Source organism: Scyliorhinus canicula, chromosome 3, assembly GCF_902713615.1.
Source record: "Scyliorhinus canicula chromosome 3, sScyCan1.1, whole genome shotgun sequence".
Classification (NCBI taxonomy): Eukaryota; Metazoa; Chordata; class Chondrichthyes; order Carcharhiniformes; family Scyliorhinidae; genus Scyliorhinus; species Scyliorhinus canicula.
In genome coordinates, this window is record NC_052148.1 from 228502441 (window position 1) to 228523821 (window position 21381).

General features: G+C 46.4%; 1 protein-coding gene across 1 annotated transcript in view; it reads right to left on the reverse strand.

The window, feature by feature from the left end:
• Positions 1–427: 427 nt before the first annotated feature.
• The window catches only part of LOC119963351 (annexin A5-like), a 79164-nt gene continuing 58210 nt past the window's right edge, over positions 428–21381 (reverse strand). The window contains 7 exon segments of the mRNA XM_038792357.1: positions 428–2332; positions 5015–5137; positions 6989–7047; positions 12761–12856; positions 15607–15700; positions 18097–18111; positions 18113–18154. Coding sequence (XP_038648285.1) covers positions 2270–2332; positions 5015–5137; positions 6989–7047; positions 12761–12856; positions 15607–15700; positions 18097–18111; positions 18113–18154 — 492 coding nt within the window. The 3' untranslated portion in view covers positions 428–2269.

The following is a 21381-nucleotide window of genomic DNA, read 5'->3' on the forward strand; positions in this document are numbered from 1 at the left end:
AGAATCAAAGCAGCTGGATTGATCCAGATAACGTGTTACAGTAGGTGTTCTACCCTTTATCATAAACTGTACAAAAAGCTTCAATGTGAAAGCACTACAAAAATTGTGTCCAAATCCTTGTAAAATAGGTCCACCCATACCTTTGTCGTTCAATAAGCTGGTGATCGAACTCTGTCAGAAAGCCTTGAGCATTTTTCAAAAATCCTAATGTTAGCTCACAAATTCCAATTTTAAGTTAATCCTGATTCAGTGCAGTTAAAAGAAGATAGCTGCTTTTAAATTAATCTCAAGACAGTAATTGTTGATTCTCATTCCCTCACTACATTTTCTCAATGCAACTTACTAATTGTCTATCTGCAGGATGAGAAAGCAGTGACTGATTGACATATTAGACCCATGAAAATAAAAGGATACATACACACACAAATATGTTTCACGAATTTATTTGTAGACTACATATTACACATCGCAAGCAATTACTAGTACAGAAAATATTTGGTGGACATGGCCATAGTTTGATGGGTAATCGTTTACTCTGTTATTTTATATGGAGCTGTTTTTCCCCTGTTGGGTCTTGAAAAAGCCTTGGCAAATTTGCTAAACAGAACTGGGGCATGATTCAGCGTCCTTGTCACACCAGGCGTGGATCCGGGCTCAATAGGCGAATCCGCGCTGGGTGGGAAACCTCACGAGTCACCTGACTCGCTCCACCCAGCGCATTTAAATCCGCGGTCGCTGGAGTGCCAGGGTCACAGGTTGACATTGCCAGGGGGCCTTGCCAGGTAGAGGTGGAATGGGTGGCGGGGAAGATAAAGATTGGGACTGCGGACTAAATGGCGCCCCGATCTGCGAGGAACCTTTCCTGCGCAGGAAATCCCTCCAAGCGAGGCCTGGGCAGTGAGAAACTCCCCGAGGTCAAGTAAAACGGCAAAGGGTCATTTGTTAGTGGGAGGTTTCTCAGCGCTGCAGCTGCTGAGAATTACCCCGCTAAACGCTCTGTTCACCAGACTTTAACTTCAGTCCGCTGAATCATGTCCCTGGGATTCCCTGGGATTTAACAGGAAACACCAGAGAAGCTCAAGGCAATCTTTACTTGTGAGATGTGTCAGAACAGAAGCTGATATCTTATTGTCATTAATATACTAAAGGGCAAAGGGATCTTTGTGAAAAGTACCGGCCATACTCAAAAGCGGACAAGAGTAGTGCATGGTCTACAGGATAAAAAGCTTTTAAATGCAGTTTATAGAGAAAAAGTGATGCCAAACATTTGCTCTTACACTCCCAAATATGACTAAGATGGGTGGCACTACTGATGATTTTACACATAAAGAGCAACTTCCCATAGCCTTCCAAATACTCATCTATGTAATGATCTTCATAGCAACCACTAATAAAAAGTCTCCAATACCTTCCGTACAAATTAATACTGAAAAACTGCAAAACAATAGAAGGCATCCCAAAGGCCAATCAGTTCAAATAAAAATCACTGTAAAGAGCATGTTTAAGTTGGGTGGCACAGTGGTTAGCATTGCTGCCTCACAGCACTGAGGACCCGGGTTCAATCCCGGGTCACTGTCCATGTGGAGTTTGCACATTTTCCCCATGTCTGCGAGGGTCTCACCCCCACAACCCAAAAAGATGTACAGAGCGGGTGGATTGGCCACGCTAAATTGCCACTTAATCGTGAAAAAAAAACATGTTTAATACTGACTATACTTAGTCTCCTTCATTCGACAGAAGCAGTAATATACTTGGCTCCCTCAGGAGTAAGACAAAGACAAATCTTTGGTCCTTAATTATCTCATATTCGTCTATTTTTTAAAAAATCTCAGAACATTTTCATTAAGTTTATAGTTATCCATTACATTTCGCAGACATACCGTTATGACAATTTTTTAAAAAAGCTTTTAAGTTTGCAGCTGCATTAACTACTGGATTATGGAAAGCTTGTTTAAGTTAGAAAGTTATTAAACTCAAGAGAATGAATGCCTTTGAGATCAAAGAAGAATTGTTAACTTCTGTGACAGCCTTGCATCGCGTAAAACAAGAGTTTGTGCGGGGTCAATTGTTAATTAGATATATCACAGAGAATGAGGAGTTATCACAGTCCTCCTTTTTTTTTTAAAAAAGTGTTAAAAATCAATCCTTTCACATGCTTTGCGAGTTCTTGTTCATTAAAAAAATCTGCGTTACAATAATATCTGGTTAAGTAATCACTCAGTTTTGAGCCTTTGATGTGTATGTAGAGTGCATTCCTTCACAAGGTGCATTATTTAACTTCACCGCCACACATGCTAAGAAGGGCATTTCTGTAATCGCCCGATGTATCATTCTGCAGAAGAAAAGGAATTTGTTATCACAATCCCGCAGAGGAAACATACAGTTATCTATGTGATTGAAGCTGAATCGCTCAGAAAATATCATTTTAGAAGCTGGAGATTAGATTTACATCCAGGCCTGCTAGAGGAAAAACTCTTCTCTTGGACAATACTGAAGATCTAATACTAAAGATGTAATTAGAGCACTTACTCATAATAGTTGTAAAATTGGAATGAGACCACAGCTTAGCTTAATGACGAGCTTAAATAAAGGAAGCCAACAGGGAAGTGTACTGGATAGATTTCCATTGAGACCATGTGGATATTTTCCACATAAACCTTTTGTCAGGAAGATCCATGTGAAGAGCTCAAAGCAGTTTCTGCTACATTTCAAATGGAAAAATCGGAGAGATGTCACAAATAGCAAAAATGGGTGATGCATCAATGCAAACCCAAATGTGTTATGTCTTTAATCTTTTAGAACTACAGTGCAGGCAACTAATCTTCTCTGAGGCTTTGAGAAATGTACAGAGACTCAGGAGAAAGAGTATATTTTGAGTATTCTCAAAGTTTATGCCAATGATCCCATTTAAGAAATTATTGAACACAGTTAACTGGGGAATGCTTTCGAGCAGTGCTTATCGGGCGAGCCGGTTCAGCTCAGTGGGCTGGACAGCTGGTTTCTGATGCTGAGCAAGGCCAGCAGCGCGGGTTCAATTCCTGTACTGGCTGTGGTTATTCATGAAGGATCTGCCTTCTCAACCTTGTCCCTCGCCTGAGGTGTAGTGCTCCTCCGGTTAAATCACCATCGGTAGCCTATGGTCATCTGGGGAAACGGCAACTTTACTCTATTCAAATTCTAGTGGCCTTTTGGCACTTTAGCAACTCTGCTTTATGTTTAAATATTCCTACTAGGAGAGGTTTGCCCTCTCCTCTCTCGTCCCTAAGGGCTTTGTATATTTCTTATAATTTCCGTTTTGTTTGTCCTGTTCATCCATTCTAAGCCTTGTTCAACTGCATTCCACATATAGTATTTAACATCATAATTTAAACATTTCCCCTCAACTGAGATGACAGCAAAATCTGTCAATCACTTTCTCTTAATTCCTTTCTTCCTTTGCAGTTTGTGATTTTAAAGTCATGGTTTGGCTTTATTCCTTCTCTGTGGCAATTGTCAGGTTATCTGAAATTGAATAATGTTTCATAGCATTTGTAATGCTAAAATATGAATGCTACCCTGATTCTGTGCAAGGAGGTGGTCACGATAAGTGTTCTCCCAAGTGACTTCTGCAACACCGGGTCAAAGAAAGCAATCTTCTACCACATTGATTAATTCTTTCATTTAAATGTATCCATGTAAAATTAGGCTGATTTAAAGTTACCTCTCATGATCATATTATTTTCATTCCAAATCCTTCACACATTATATTATCTTTGTCCTTTTCTGGCAATCTGGCCCATCAATGTACGGGAGTTTTTTCAAGGCTGACTATTTTATTATGTGCTCCAAGACATATATATATATATAAAAATAATATATAAATAATATATATATATATAAATAATATATATATATATATATAAATAATATATATATAAATAAATTATATATATATATAAATAATATATATGTGTGTGTATTGTCCTGCCATGCGTCTCCTTCTTGAACATTTTTGTATTTTTATTCATTATTGGGATGTGGTTAGCTGGGCCACCATTTACTATCCATTCCCAAGTGTCCTTGAATTGAGTGGCTTGCTTAGTAATTTCAGAGGACATTCACATTACTGTGGCTCTGGAGTTACATGTAGGTCAGGTAAGGATGGCAGATTTCCTTCCCTAAAGGATATTAATGAAGCAGATGGGTTGTTACGACAATTGACACTGGTTTCATGGTCATCACTAGACTTAATTGCAGATTATTTATTGAATTCAAATTTCACTGTTTGCCATGGTGAGATTCAGACCCAGGGTCCCAGAGCTTTACCCTGGGGTCCTGGGATAACTAATCAAGTGACAATACCACTTTGCTATTGCTTCCCCAAACATCCTGAAACCTCGGATATAGAATCCACTTCTGGAGTAAGCCATAATTCAGGAATCTTCAAAATATAATTGTACAGACAGTGACATCTCTACTCAAGTATCTTCTAAATAGTCAGCTCTCGTCCTTCATTACTCCCTCTGTCACACATTCGTTTACCTGTGCGAATTTGTACTTACACCAAATAGTGGTTCACAGCCCCACAACATCACTCACCCACAAATTTGACTGTTATATTAAACTCTCAAATTTCCCACATTCTTTCCACGTAGAAAGTGCGCACTGCGCATGCACCAACTCTGCGTATGCCCAAGTTCACCGTTCGCATTGTCGTGGCAACGGAACCCTCACAAACGACGGGAGTTGACTGCACTTTAATGTTCATACAAGGATGCTCTTTTGCATTATTTATTTTTAGGCTGGCATTTAGTTACTGATCTATCTTTCACGTCTACCGCTGCAACTCCTGAGTTACAAACCACTGACTAGTTTTTGTCTTTATCTTTATCACAAAGTGGCACCTTTCTGTTTCATTGTACCAGCCTCCCCGAATAGGCGCCGGAATGTGGCGACTAGGGGCTTTTCACAGTAACTTCATTTGAAGCCTACTTGTGACAATAAGCGATTATCATTTTTGTTATCATTGTCATACCTTGATCATACTGAAAAGAGATTTTCCATAGATAGACTGGAACTTCTCACGGATATCAAGCAAGTCGACTTCACTCCTTGAAATCATAACCCTGATAAGAGTGTCATCATCTGTCCCAGCTCCCTAGTTACAAAAGAGAAAGTGTGATTGATTGATTTATTGCCACATGTACCGAAATAGTGAAAAGTATTTTTCTGCAGCCGAGGGAGCTACTTAACTACATTCAATAAACTCCAATCAACTTACCATGTATAATATGCTGTTTCTGCACGCTTACATGCAGTATTCTCTATCAAGATCAAAGGAGATCTAAATTTACACCCTGCTTTGACACCGATATATAATGAACAGGTTATAATTGTCAGGGTTTGGAGTCATGGAGTACGGGAGCTTTTATCTCACTCCCTGTAAATAGTTATTTGACTTAATAAACTGTTCATTAGTTAATCTACTTGGTGTTCACCAGTCTTTCAAGATACTGCAAGTTTTATCAACTTGGAGGCATGGTGGCACAGTGATTAGCACTGCTGCTTCACAGCTCCAGGGACCTGGGTTCGATTCCCGGCTTGAGTCATTGTCCGTGCGGAGTCTGCACGTTCTCCCTGTGCTTTTGTGGGTTTCCTCCGGGTGCCCCGGTTTCCTCCCACAGTCCAATGATGTGCAGCTTAGATGGATTGGCCATCCTAAATTGCCCTTAGTGTCCAAAAAAAGGTAGGTTGGATTACAGGGATAGGGTGGAGGTGTGGGTTTAAGTAGGGTGCCCTTTCCAAGTGCATATCTTCACATTTTCCTACATTATATTCCATCTGCCAAGTTTCTGCCCACTCACGTAACCTGTCTGTACCGCTCTGCATACTCACCACTTGACTTCCCACCTATTTTTGTGCCATCTGCAAACTTGGCAATAGAGCATCCACTTCCCTTGTCCAAGTCATTAATATATATTGCGAATAATTGTGGGCCCCAGCACCGATCCCTGTGGCACTCTAAGAGTTTACAGGTTGCCTCCCAGAAAATGCCCCCCTTATCCCAACTTTGTCTTCTATTAGTTAACCAATCCTCTACCCAGGCTAATATACAACCCCCAACACCATAAGCTCTTATCTGATTGAGTAACCTTTTGTGTGGTATTTTACCAAACACTTTTTGGAAAAGCAGACATATTACATTTGTCACGATCTTCAGGGAGAAAAGCATTGTTTCGTTTGGCAGCTGCAGGAATGGAAAGACGGTGGACAAATTCTGCTAAATAAGACTCAGATAAGGAATTCAGTGGGCAGCATACAAACATACTGATGGGCATGTTCACAGAGATACTAGGGTCATTAGCTGCTCTGCCAAATAGGGTGCAGTCACTGCCAAGGAGCGCAGTTTCAGCCCCAAGTTGGCAGCACAAAAGGCACAGAGCTCTCCTCCACCTCCGCCTCTGCACAATCTCCACTGCTGTGATACAGAAGCACTGCCTCGTGTGGACAATTCACTAAATTCTCTGCCCATTCTTTCAATAGGCAGACGATTCCCTGGAAAAACCAGGTACTCGCCTCAAAAATAAATCCAGCATGGTCCAGGCACTTTGCAATAACAGAAGTTCTTAATAACAACCTTGCGTACAATTTAAATGTTGGCCCTTCAAGGAAAAGCCCATCTTGCATTGTTGCACTCAGAGCCATGTAAGCAGTCGTTGCCCCAGTGCAGTGTGGTCTAATTTAGGTCTCCCATAGGGGACATCTTGAACAGATTGTGCCAGAAGTGGTTGGGGACACTGAACGCCCGAGTAAAGAAGCACTAGACCTTGTGTGGCAGGGCTGGAATTCATATATGTGGCCTCAAGTATCACAAATCTAACATCACTATTCCTCACCATTAGGACCCTGCATGGAGTGTAAAAGGCACGTCATTTCATCTTAACCATTCGGCCAAGTATTAATTTCCTCTTCTTGAATAAGTGAAATTAACTAGATAGTTTGAACGTACCTGCATGGCGTTATGAAGAGTTATAGCAAAATATTCAGGAACGCTTCTTACACACTTCACTGAAACAAAACATAAATATTAATGTGTGTGGAACCTTACTGGAATTTGACAAAATGTCAGGTGAAAACTGGCACGTAACTCTCCAGTTTCACAAACCAGATCTTTCTTTAAATATTGCACCTCACAGAGAAAATAAAAGGAGTGGCAGTGGTCTACGCAGTCACTCTGGTAGGGTGGAGCCGGATAGAGCCGGCAGCCTGCTCCACAGACAGCGGCCCAGCCACCATCTTAAAAGGGTGCCCCATCAGCGCTGCAGCCTAACAGCCCCCCCCCCCCCCCCCCCCATGGGACTCCCACTTGGGTCCGTCCCTGGCACTGCTCCTGGTTCAGTTTAACACTGCCAGCCTGTGCCACGGCAGTTCCCAGCATGTGCCTCCTCCTTCCCCCCAACACCGGGGAAGGGGGCATACTCACATCTCCTCCCCCAGAAGGATCCCCTCAACTGCTTCTAGTCTAGCCAAGCCAGTTGTGAACTTCAGCGCGATATGCATAGTGTGTGTGTGTTGGTGGTGGGGAAGAGAGAGAAAGACCACTTCCGATGGCAGCCATGGAGTGAGCGGCCGCACATTTGGTAGTTGCTCAGGAGGAATGTTTTGTTCCCTTTGCCAGTTTGAAGGGTGGAATTTTGGTTGGAAAAAGGTGTAGGAGTGCCAAGAAAAAGTGCGACTCCTCGGGTACAGTTGGTGGTTGGGCCCACGGACTAAGAGTGGGCCGAGAAGAAGGGAGCTGGTGGAGCAGGAGAATCTTCGTGAACCGCAGGTCAAGATGGCGGAGAGTAAAGGGCTTGTTCTGCCCGCCCAGTGGCCAATGGAGAAGCTGATAGACTTCTTAAATGAGAAGTTCAGCCAGGAGAGGAGGGAAGCCCTGGAGGACCTGGCCAAGGTGGTAGTGCTTCTGAAAGCATGGTTTGACTGGATGGAGCAGAGGCTGTAGTTCCAGGGCTGGGCGATTCAGAAAGTGGAGGAAGTGGTGGGGGAGCACGAGGAGCAGCTCGCCTCATTGGTGGCCGAGATGGGGGTGATGCGGGAAAGCCAAAAGAGGCTGAAAGAGCAGATGGAGGATCTGAAGGACCGCTCCAGGAGGCATAACTTGCAGATCCGCGAAGGAGCGGAGGCCGGCACGTACGTGACCAACTGCTGGAAACGCTGATGGGGGAGGGGGTCTTTGACCAGCCCCTGGAGGTCGACTGAGTGCACAGGGCGCTGATGAGGAGGCCACAGTTGGGCGTGCCACCGACGGCGATGGTGGTGCGGTTGCAACACTTCTTGGACAAAGAGAAGATTCTTCAGTGGGCGACGAAGTCCACCTGGGAGGGGAACGAGCTGTGGGTAAACCAAGACCTGGGTGCAGAACTGACGAAGAGGAGGGCCAGTTATAATCGGGTGAATGCTGCCTTCCTTAAGAAGAGAGTGAAGTTTGGACTGCTGTACCCGGCCCGCCTCTGGGTGACTTTCCAGAAGCGCAAGTATTATTTTGGTACGCCAGAGGAGGTGATGGAGTTTCTGAGAGACAATGGGCTTGCAGAAGGTGGACATTGACCTTTGGAGGAGCAGTTTCCTTTTGGTGGTTGGAGAGGGGGTGGGCGGGGTGGTTGAGGGAGGGTGGGGGCGGCAGAAGGTTGGGAGGCCTTGGGCAGGGACTGCCATGCTACTTAACAGGGTCACAGTGGGGGTGATCAGATGGTTGGTGTAAGGGAGGGGGATGGGGTTGTTGTTTGGTTTGGGGGAAGGGAGGCTTTTGACAAAGATGTGGTCACGGTGGCAAAGTTGAAACAGAGGTGATGACTGTGGGCATCCGAGGGTGGGCCTGGAGGGTCGCGTGACACAGACCGGGGTCTGCTGATTGGCAAGGCTGGTCACATAGAACGTGAGGGGTATGAATGGGCCGATCAAACAGTCACATATGTTTGCACACCTGAGGAGTCCGAAGGTGGACATGGCTTTTCTACAAGAGACCATTTAAAGTTTGGGGATCAGACAAGGTGAGGGAAGGATGGGTAGGGTAGGTGTTCCATTCAGGCCTGGGCATGAAGACAGGGGGGGGGGGGGGGGGGGGGGGGGGGGGGGGGGGGAAAGAGATTTGTGATGGTTAGTGGGAAGCTGGAACTATGTGGAGTTTATGATGCGGGTGCTGGGAAAGATTCCTGGCCTGGACTCGCACCGGTTGATCACGGAATGGGGATTTTTACACGGTGATTGAGCCAAGTTTGAACGGTCGAGGCTCAAGGTCGGGGAAGGTGTCGGCAGTGGCGAAGGAGCTGAAGAATTTATGGACAACAGGGGGGTTGGGGGGGGGGGGGGGGGGGGGGGTTGACCCATGGAGGTTTGGAAGGCGGAGAGCAAAGGAATTTTCTTATTTTTCCCATGTGCACCGGGTGTACTCCCGGATGGACTTTTTTTGTGGTGGTCAAGGTGTTGCTGGTGGGGGTGATCGACTCGGGAGTATTTGCCGATTTGGGGGGGGGGGGGGCACCAACAGTGGTGGCTAGACGTGGGGCTGTTGGCGGATGAAGAGGTGTGCGAGCTAGTGAGGGCCGCCAGGGGTACGTGCAGCTGAAGAACATGGGGAGGTCACGGCTGCCACGCTTCGGGAGCCGCTTAAGGCAGTGGTTCGGGGTAAGTCTATTTCGATTTGGGCACACAGGTAAAAGGCAGAACGGGCAGAGACAGCAAGGCTGGTTGAAGAAATTCTGAGGGTGGACAGGAGGTACTCGGAGGCCCGGGAGGCAGGGCTGCTGACGGAGAGACAGAGGCTCCAGATGGAATTTGAATTGGTGTCCACCGGGAAGGTGGTAATGTAATTGCAGAGGGTCAGTGGGACAACATACAGCAAAGGGGAGAATGCGAGCAAGATGCTGGCCCACCAACTTAGGAAACAGGAGGCGGTGAGAGAGATTGGCAGAGTGAAGGACAGGATGGGAAGGGTGGTGCTGGACCCAATGGGGGTGAATGGGAAGTTTGAGGAGTTTTCCAGGAGATTATATAAGTCGGAGCCCCTGGCCGGAGGGGGAAGGAATGCGGCGGTTCCTGCGTGGGTTGGAGTTTTCCTGGGTGAACGAGGAGCGGGTGCAGAGATGGGTGGCCCCCACTGGGTTGAGGGAGGTGATGGAGAGTATGGGAGCAATGCAGGCAGGGAAGGCCCCAGGTCTGGCTGGAATCCCGGTGAAGTTTTACAAAAGGTTTGGGGTCGATCTCCCCCCCTACACTATTGCAGGCGTCCATCTCCTTGATACTGTAGAAAGAGAAGGATCTGGAGCAGTGTGGATCTAACATTCAATATCGTTGCTGAATGTAGACGCTAAGTTGCTGGCGAAGAGTTGGCTTCGCAAATTGAGGACTGTGTCCTGGGGCTGATTGGTGAGGACCAAACGGGGTTTGTGAAAGGGAGGCAGTTCATAGAATTATCATAGAATTTACAGTGCAGAAGGAGGCCATTCGGCCTATCGAGTCTGCATCGGCTCTTGGAAAGAGCACCCTACCCAAGAACAACACCTCCACCCTATCCCCATAACCCAGCAACCCCACCCAACACTAAGGGCAATTTTGGACCCTAAGGGCAATTTATCACGGCCAATCCACCTAACCTGCACATCTTTGGACTGTGGGAGGAAACCGGAGCACCCGGAGGAAACCCACACACACACGGGGAGGATGTGCAGACTCCACACAGACAGTGACCCAAGCCGGAATTGAACCTGGGACCCTGGAGCTGTGAAGCATTTGTGCTATCCACAATGCTACCGTGCTGCCACAGTTGTTGGAAAATGTGAGGAGGCTGCTTAATGTGATTATGATGCCCCGGAGGGGCAGGAAGTGGAGGTGGCGGTGGATGTGGAGAAGGCTTTCAACCAGGTGGAGTGGGAATATCTGTGGGAGGTGTTGTGATGGTTTGAGATTGGGCAGGGGTTTGTGGACTGGGTCCAGTTGCTGTATTAAGCACCGGTCGCAAGTGTGCGGACAAACTGGGTGAGTTTGGGATATTTTGGGTTGCACCATGGAACAAAACAAAACAGGGGTGCCCACTCTCCCCGCTGCTTTTTGCCTTGGCCATAGAGCCATTGGTTATGGCACCTTTAGAGCGTCCAGAGATTGGAAAGGATTGTGCGGTTCTCCCGGTACAAGCTGAACATGGGAAAGAGTGTGGTGTTCCCGATTGAGACCAGAGGGTAGGAAAGGGGGTTGGGAGAGCTGCCATTTCAGGTGATGGGGGTGAGTTTCAGGTACTTGGGCATCCAGGTTGCGCGGGTTGGGCGCAGCCGCACAAGTTAAATTTGGCTTGGTTGGTGGAGCAGATGAAGGGGAACTTTAAGAGGTGGGATGTGCTGCCATTGTCATTGGCAGGACGGGTGCAGTGAAGATGACGGTGCAGCCGAGGTTCCTGTTATATTTCAAAACCTACTGATTTTCATCCAACAAAGTCGTTCTTTAAAAAGGTCAATGCGTCGATCTTGAGGTTTGTATAGGTGGGGAAGACCCCGCAGGTCAAGAGGGTTTATGTGGAGCGGGGGCGAGGAGAGGGAGGGTTGGCATTGCCGAATATAATAAATTACTACTGGGCGGCTAACATCGTTATGGTCAGGAAATGGGTAATAGGGGAGGGTCGGTATGAAGAGCAGGTGGAGGTGGCTTCTTGCAGGGGAACGTGTTTAGGGGCATTGTTGACAGCGCCTCTGCCATTCTTGCCAGCCAGGTACGCGGCGAGTCCAGTGGTGGTGTTGGCTTTGCGGGTATGCGGGCAGTGGAGGCAACATTTGAGACTGGAGGGTGCCTTGGTATTGGCACTGATTTGTGATAACCATAGGATTGCACCAGGGAGGCTGGATGCAAGGTTTCGGGGATGGCGGCAGGTAGGTATTGAGCAGTTTTGGGATCTGCTCAGAGGGAGCAGCTTTGCGAAATTAGAGGACCTGGAGGAGGAATATGTGCTGCCCAGGGGGAATGGTTTGAGGCACTTGCAGGTGCGGGATTTCATGAGGAGGGTGCCTTTCTTTCCCGAGTTGCTGCCACTGGGGCTGCACGATAAGGTGCTGTTGAGAGGGGGAGTAGGGGAGGGGAGGTGTCCGAGGTTTACAAGGGGCTGATAGCCGGGAGGGAGCCCCGATGGGAAGAGGCCCAGCGGAGGGTGAATGCGCCCTCGTCGTGTGCAAGGCTCAGTCTTATCCAGTTTAACGTACTCCACAGAGCGCATGCGAGGGTGGCGAAGATGAGTCGGTTCTTTGAGGGAGTAGAGGACAGGTATGGGCAGTGCACGGGGAGGCAGCAAGCCATGTTCACATGTTTGGGAATGTCAGAAACTGAAGGGGTTCTGGCAGGGATTTGTGGACAGAATGTCAAGAGGCGTTGGAGATTCGCTTGGAGGTGGAAGTCGTTCCTGGACTTCTTTAAGGAGGATTGAGGTGTGTGTATGTGTGTGGTGGGGGGGGGGGGGGAGCATGTAGGCAGGATGGGGTACTGATTATTTATTAAGCTGCACAATTTGCTTCTGCTCTTTTGTTGTATTTGTCGCTTGTTTATACAAAATGCCCGAATAAAATATTTTTAAAATGAGGGAGAAAGTGACAGAAGGATCGGCAATGTGTTCGAAGAAGGGTGGGAAGAGGTTTGTATGGTGCAGAAACAGCAGCAACACTCCTGTTGGGCTGAATGGCCTACTTCAGTATTGTAAATGCTACGCGAGATTATGTAACAGAGAACACCGGCCCTTGCTTCTTACCAATGGCTAGCAATGCAGTCCTCAGACTTCCAGATGTCTCCGAAGAAATACTTTCTTCAATCTGATAGCCTGAGATTTTCATGTATTCTGCAAAAACTGAAAAAGTTTGCACATTATTAAAGTCAAGTCATTCTCAAACACTACACAATGGGGTCTTTTTTCCCCCTGTGTACAAATCATACACCGATATTTAGAACTTGAAATTAGAAGCAGACATTTTTACACAACAGATAAAAAGTGGCCTACCATTCCTGATCACTTCAGATCACCAGAACATCTGATGATATATATTGATCCGAGTTTCTCACCGAGTAGTGCTACTGTTTGTCGCCAGTCTTTTCCTCCTGAAGACCAAGTGTGGAGTATTGGAATCATTTTAACCAGCCAGCTGGCCGGGTTGCAGGTGTTCTCTCCATGGCCACCTTCAACTGCTGCAGCAAGAATTTTTCCAAAGTTGGGCATCCCACCCCACCACCTGAAGAGTCAGCAGAGAACACGACCCTACCAATCGAGGCATTCCAGCAGACATCTGACTCTGAGGAGTGTTAACCGTCTGGAGACAGGTCTTTCGTCCTTCACTCAGGCAGAAGTCCCACCTCAGAGGACTAACTGGCTGACAGCTCAATAGTCCCAGCAGTGTCAGCAACAACAGTGGCAAGGTCCCAACATACCAATTAGGAACAGTGACTCACAGCAGGGGGAAAATGTAAGGTCCAAGGGAGGTGGGGATCTTGATGGGAGAGCACACACAGTGGGCTGATCTGGTGGAGGTGGGCTGCCCAATGTGTAAAAGGGGCTCTGGGGATCGGCTCCTCCCCTTTCCATCCAAGGCCCATGATCTGCCGGCTTCCCCTACACCTGAACTCCTTCCGGCAATCTCGGAAAGTGCGGCCAGGCAGGAAGCAGTCAAGAGCTCAACTGGGACTGAGTGGGCATGGCACCCTGTTCCTCCCCCCACCACCCCCAATAAATGCAAACCAGAGACTTCTGTCTCAGAAGCAGGAGTGATCATTGCACAGGATCTCCGTGCAATGTTACCAAACAACCTTCATACAAATAATGCATTACAGCTTAGCTGCCTCAGGGTCTTAAAAACTTCCATTACTTAGTGAAGGAGCTCATAGAAACTTAAACAGAGTGAAGGACTGCTGAATCCAGCATATTTGCTGTGCCAAATCCCTGCAATAGGACACCCCACATACCCATCCCCCATCTATGTCCTCTTCACCGGACTCCTCCAATAGCTCAGTCTGCTAGATCAGTCCACTAGCCTCTTAACCCCATCTACCTCCCTGGGATCAGAGATCGAAGGCCAAGGACCGCTCCCTCCCAACCCGGCCTTCCCACAGTAGGCCGGCATTCTGAGCTACCAGTGCCTGCAGTTTTTATTCCCTAGTGTTTCCAGCCCCAACAGCCTCAAGCAGGTGACTTTCAGGCAGGGAACTGTGGTGCCACCCACATGCTGTGCAGCTAAAACGCCCCAACATTGTGGAAAAATCAGGATTTCCTGGCTGGTGGCCCACCCACCCTACCTGCCAGCAGATTAAAAGGTTAAAGCTACCCCCCTGACATCAGGTCGGCCAAAGAGGATGCTGTGGAGAGCTCCCCTTAACTACCACACACTTGAGCGTCAAACAAAATTAGATTCAAGTCAACTTTCATTTTGGGCTTACGAGAGAAGATAATTACTGCTCTGAATATTATAATGGGTGCAATGCACGGACTGTTTCACGCATACAATTGTTCTGCTTCAGACGTTGTAAATACTTTCGGATGCACTAGATATGCAAACTTTATCTTATTTAACATCCCCCCAATAAAATGTGAATGGGACTTTGTTCTTTCAATGAAGAGATGCGCTTTAAGAGAGTATACCAAGAGATTAGATGCCTAATGTACCCCTCTTAATCAAATGCATTGTACATAATGTAGATGAATAATAGTCTCACCTACCTTTCAGTCACTTCATGCACCAATATTTCAAATGAATTCCATTCCCCCCCAATATTGGGCACGATTCAGTAGACACAAGTTCAAGTCCGTTGAACCACACATTTAGCAGGGTGTTTCTTGGCAACTGCAACACCCTGCTATCCAACGGCACTTTGCATTTTATTTGCCTCAGTGAGTTTCTCCCCTCTGAGGCCCGCACTTAGAGGGATTTCCTGCTGGCAAGCTTCAAGATTCCTCACAGATCAGTGCGCTATTTTGAGCGACAGCCCCGATCGCTCTCCCGCCACCCCCCCCCCCCCCCCAATCACCCCATTTTTGTGACCTCCCTACTCAATCTCCCAACCATCGGAGGTTCCCCAGGAAACCACCACCACCCCCCCTCCCCCCCCAAAGTGGCAAGATCCCCCTGAGCCTGACCCCTGGCAGTGCCAACCTAGGCACCCTAGCAATGCTGGGGTGGCACTGCCAGGGTGGCACTAAGATGCGAGGCTGTTAGTACCAGTGCCCAGGTGCCAGGGGGAGTGCCAGGGTACTAGCCTGCCATGTCCCCGACCACCCTGGGGTCTCCAATGGCCTGCGTGATGCCCCCCTCCACACATTGTGTCCACCAGTACTAAACTGCGCCCTGGCGAGGTCTCCTAGGCGTGGCTGATGAGTCGCAGACACCAGGTAAATCCTGCATCTGGGTTTTTTAAAATAGAGCCATTAGAGCCAGTTTAGGGGCTCACGCTCAATTCACCCATTGCACCCGGGTCCGTGCTGGGCGCAACGTGATCACTGAATCATGCCCATTGTGTTAAAGGGTCACAATTTAATCTACTGCGTGACAAATATTATTACATTTTAAATAATGATTTGTTACCAGTGATGAAAGGTAAACCAGGTAAGCTCACCTTGCTCAAGGTAAGGCGCACTCTTGGTCCCAATGATGGTGAGGAATGTGGATTCATCTGTGCCACACTTCAGTTCTCCAGCTTGAAACAGCTCCTATGATATAAAGTTGTTATTCATTCAAAATCTTACAGAACAAGACAAAGCCACTCAGCCTGACACAACTGTGTCAGCTGATTGGAAGTGTAATGTAGTCCTACACCAACTTTTCCAGTACATTAATTAGTCCTCTACATGTGCAACTGCCTTTTGAAAATTCCATTGGAATTTTCTTCCAGCACCCGTCAGGGAATGCTTTCCCAATCTGAACCTGCATGAAGAAATTCTGTTTCATTTCTCTTCTGCTCTTTTACCAATTAGTATTTGTTTGCTGTACTGACCTATAATAATAATCTTTATTGTCACAAGTAGGCTTTCATTATAATAATAATATAATAATAATCGCTTATTGTCACAAGTAGACTTCAATGAAGTTACTGTGAAAAGCCCCTAGTTGCCACATCACAGTAACACTGCAATGAAGTCACTGTGAAAAGCCCCTTGTCGCCACACTCCGGCGCCGAAAGAATTCAGAATGTCCAATCCACCTAATAGCACATCTTCCGGACTTGTGGGAGGAAACCGGAACACCCAGAGGAAACCCACACATACACAGGGAGAACGTGCAGACTCCGCACTGACAGTGACCCAAGCCAGGAATCAAACCTGACACCCTGGCGCTGTGAAGCAATAGAGCTAACCACCTACTTGCCAAAAGGAAGTATTTGCCCCTACTTGTTCCATCAAAACTTCAGTATGTTGAAGACTTCCATCAAAACCTCTCAATATTTTGAAGACTTCCTATTAGCTTCTGTTTTTAGAACAACCCCAGTTTCTCCAATCTCTCAAAATAAATTAATCCTCTCATCCCTGTATCAGCTTGGTAAACCACCCCTTCTTTTATATTCGCTCCAGAGTCATCAAAATTATAGCATCATATTCCAATCCCAGACCAGATCCCAATAGCTGCTCGGATACTGGACAGAAACTCCAATATTTGATTTAATGTGCTGTGAAAGACTGAGGAAAGGATACTTTGCTCCAAGAGTGATTCCATACAGAAATAGGAATATTGTATATTAAAATAAACTTTATTACTAACACAGGATTAAAATAGATTTACCATAATTCAAGAAATAGCTCACAATTACCTATTAAACAATGTTTAACAACAAAATGAAGCACCAATTCCTAACTGCTATCTGTTATCTCCACTCAATCAAAACCCAACTCAGGTCATAATCCACTTTTAAATACAGTTAGCCAGCCCAGTAATACTTGCTGTAAAAAGAGATGTTTTGGACAAACTGCTTTGAGAGGGAGGTCGTTCAGGAACTGGCTTGTATATTCTTGCCTGTGTCAAACTACTTTTTAAACTGACCAGCATTTGGCAAATAGCTGCTTGTCTGTTCACCTCCCCAATCTAAACTGAACTGAAACACAACACCTACTGCTTCAGCCCCTGGTTCCTCCCATTAACTGAGATGAGATGAGAGGAGAAATTTCTCATCCCTGGAACTATTCTGGTAAACCTCCTCTGCACCCTCCCAAGGACGTTCACATTCTTTCTAAAGAGATCAGTCTGTAGTTACTACTAATGTCCTTAACTCTGTTGAACAAGCACATCACATTTGTCATTCTAAAATCCTCTGGCACCTCCCCTGTATCTAGGGAAGATTGGGAGAATGTGCTAACTTCCACTATCTCACTTGGGATTGCAAGCCATCTGGACCAGGCAACCTACCCACACAGCCAGCACTGTACACCTTTCCTATCAATTTTCACTCCATCCATTACCGTTACCATTTCCGCTCCTTCCGATATTTTGTCAGCATCCTCTTCTTTTGCAACCACCATATACAAAGTATTCATTGACCCTTATTAGCCCCACACCATTTCTGACTACTTGATTACTATTGCCTGAACACCTTTGAGTTGCCTTTTATATTAAGCTCCCCTGTCAACTTCTTGTATTTGGCTGAAGATTTCACTTGACATGTTTCATAAAACCTCCTTTTTGTTTTCACATATTTTCTTTCACCTACATCATCCAAAGAGACTTCTTGTAGGAATGTAGTCAGCCTGAACCATCACCTTAAAGATCAGCCATTGTTCCTGCCAATCTGTGGTTGCATTTTACATCCTAGCTAGATCCTCTCTCATTCCATTTCGGATGCAAGTTGAAAGGTTGATAAAAGTTTACAAGACTGGGTTTACTGCAGCACAGCAATGCAAGTTCAAACATGCAATTCAATGCAAACATGCATTACTGTGTCAGCATTATATTTGCAAATGGTTATTCTCAAGCACAGATCAACCAAATGAAGGAGGTACAGCAGCAGAACAGCCTCAAAACTAGCTACAAATGTGCAGATTAAGGAGTCTATGCAACCATTTGCAGAGAAAGGCCTAGTTGCAATAAAGAAATCCAATTTTGAAACGTTTTGACTGACCTGTGCATCTTTTTTTAACAGTAGCTTCATCGTTGGCTGTGCTCTCATCTCTATTGGCCTAACCAAAAGAGAACGGAAATGTTAATTTTATTAATTAGGGTTTTCGTATTGATCAGAAAGTGTGAAAGGCATCCTTAACTCACTGAAAGACATTGGCCCAGAGATTGCTGAAACAGCATAGCCCCAGGGCGTGTGTTGTGCAGTGTATTTTCAACCACATCCTTTGAATTGCAGTACATATACAAAACAATTGGCTGAAAATGGAAACTGCCAATCACACAAAGATGCCAATCTCAAATCTGGGACCTTATTCACATTGGCTCAGGAGATAAATCATCAGGCACAACGAGACAAATAGATAGAGAAAGAAACAGAGCAAATGACAGAAAGGGAATAGGAGGAATTGGAGCCAAATTACAGACAGAAAGAGAGGGAAAGAAGAAAGTAGATGAGAGAAAGGAAAAACATTAAAAAGGAACAGAAGACATGCTTAGCCTGATCAAATTCAAGGTGGTCCACAGAGCGCATATGACTGTGGCCCTTATGAGCAGGTTCTTTGAAAGGGTGGAGGATAGATGTGGATAGTGTGCGGGAGGGCCCGCAAATCATGTCCACATGTTTTGGGCATGTCCAAAGCTGAGGGGATTTTGCCAAGGATTTGCCAATGTCATGTCAACAATATTGAAGGTACAGTTGGTTCCGAGTCCAGAGGTGGCGATGTTTGGTGCGTCGGAGGACCCGGGAGTCCAGGGGGGAGAAAGGGGCAAAGGTTTTGACCTTTGCCTCCCTGGTAGCCCAGAGATGGATCTTATTGGCGTGGAGGGGCTCGGAACCCCCAACATCGGGGGTATGGGTCAGTGACATTGCCAGGTTTCTCAGGCTTGAGAAGGTCAAGTTCGCCCTGAGAGGATCGATACTAGGGTTCGCCCGGAGGTGGCAGCCGTTTATCAATTTCTTTGGGGAAAATTAAGCTGTCAGCAGATATAAAGGAGGGGAGGGGGTAAATAGTTAGCGAGCAAGGGGGAAGGGGGAACTGGGTATTTAAGCTACGTTGGCTGGGTTTGGTTGTTGGTTGGGTGGGTGTTATTTATCATTTTTTTTTCCTCTTGAAAATTGTTGTGAAAAATTATATATGCCTTAATAAAATACTTCAACCCAGCTGTGCTTGACATGGGTTTAAATCCCATCATGGCAGCTGGTGGAATTTGAATCCAATTAATAAATCTGGAATATAAAGCTAGTCTCAGTAATTGTGACAACGAAACATCAATTGTTTGTAAAATCTGATCTGGTTCACTAATGCCCCTCACGGATGGAAATCTGCTGCCCTTACCGGGTCTGGCTTGCATGTGACTCCGGACCCACAGCAATGTGCTGACACAGGTCATCCAAAAATGCGCAGGTTAGGTGGATTGGCCATGCTAAATTGCCCCTTGATGTCCAAAGGTGTGTAGGTTGGGTGGGGTTACGGGGATAGGGCGGGGGTGTGGGCTTGGGAGGGGTGCTCTCTCGGAGGGCCGGTGCAGATTCGATGGGCTGAGTGGTCTCGTTCTGCACTGTGGGGATTCTATAAAAAACTCTCATCTGTCCTCTAGTGTCCTAGCAAGCCACTCAACTCCAGGGCAATTATGGATGGGCAACAAACGTTGACCCTCTCAATGACATCCTCGTACCATTAAAAAAAACAGATGGTGAAAAATGGAAAAAATGCCTTTCTTAAAGACCATGTGCTGAATTTATTTTAAAGAAATCTTTATCATTTTCTCTTTTGAGTGTTGAAACAGCTTTATTTGCTGTGTGAAAATCGTTGTCTTCCATTACAAGTATGGATGGCAAAATCAGCTAAAAACTAACTAGATTTTTTTTTTAACGGAGAGAACAATTCACTATCAGTGAGATTCTACAGATTCAGCTGATCCCTTTCTGGCCTCCAAGGCTGTGCTTAACACAACCACCATAAATGAGATCATGAGAAGTGTCCTAATGGCATGAATTACCCGCCCTAAAAGGGTATCAGCAAAATTAAATCTCAGCTACAGTGCAAATCCAGCAATTTCTTGGCATGCGATTTGTTTGCTGACTTTTAGGTTGCTAAGGCTCTCCCCACAGGCATGCAGGGGCCTAGTGGAGCCCTGCACAACTGCAGGTTCAAGGTACGAGATTCCAATTGGCCAGAAGGGGCCCAGACAAGTTTTTAAAAATTCTTCAGAACTCACAATTGGGAGCCGGAGTACCCTCCCAGCGCTGCACAAGAAATCCTTGTCCCACCCCGCCGCCCCACTCCGCAGCATCTAGTTCCCCCCCCCCCCCCCCCCCCCCCACCCCATGCCCCACCCACTGCTGGGGACTGTTCCCACAGATCCCAGGCTGCAGCCTCCTGCCACAAAATTCCCACTCATCCACCAGCCAGACAGCCGGATCTGGCTGGGTCCAGATGAGTCAGAGAGAACATTCATGTCGATGAGGACAGGGCCTCCACGTTCCTGAGGTGCAGTGTTCTTGGGGCTCACGTGCACTATTCCGGCCCCCTTTCAAAATCAAGGCCATAATAACTGAAAACATTTAGAAAATTATTACTGTGGCATTTCACATTCTGAAGAAGTCACATTTCCCAAAACACCAAAGTGATCAAAGCTGCGTTTTAAAAAAATAATCGGCACAGATCACACACCATAAAACACCACTGTATGGGTGAAGAAGCGCATTCATGACAAGAAAGATTTTGCTCATCTAATATCCCTGTCCTTAGTGGCCTACATCGGTTCCGTCCTCCAACACATCAAATTTAAAATTCTAAATCTCGTCACTTCCATATATTCTCCTTCAGCCTTATAATCACTTCCCTAAATTATGTTTTTCCAACGCTTGTCTCTTGAACAGCCTCCTCCCTTCACCCCATTGCCGGTGGCTGGGAATTTCACTACACACAAAATGACCCTCCCCAAACTCCTGCAGCACGCACTCTGCCAATATCATTCTTAAAACCCACCTCTTTGACTAGGCCTTCAATCTTCGATCAGCCCTCCTAATATCGCGTAATGTCTATTTATTCATTACACTACATGAATGTTGCTCAGTGCATTACTAAGGCAGCACCGGGGTGCGAGATTTTGCAAGGAAGGTTATGCCGATGTTTCCGGTGACACCGCCCTCCTCAGTGTTGGACGGGGTGTTGTCGGTGATGGGGTTTGGATGGGTTTGGGGGGGGGGGGGGGGGAGCATCTCGGCGATTTATGCTGGATTCTGGAGGAAGATATGCCGTCATTGGAGGGGGCTAAGGCCAAC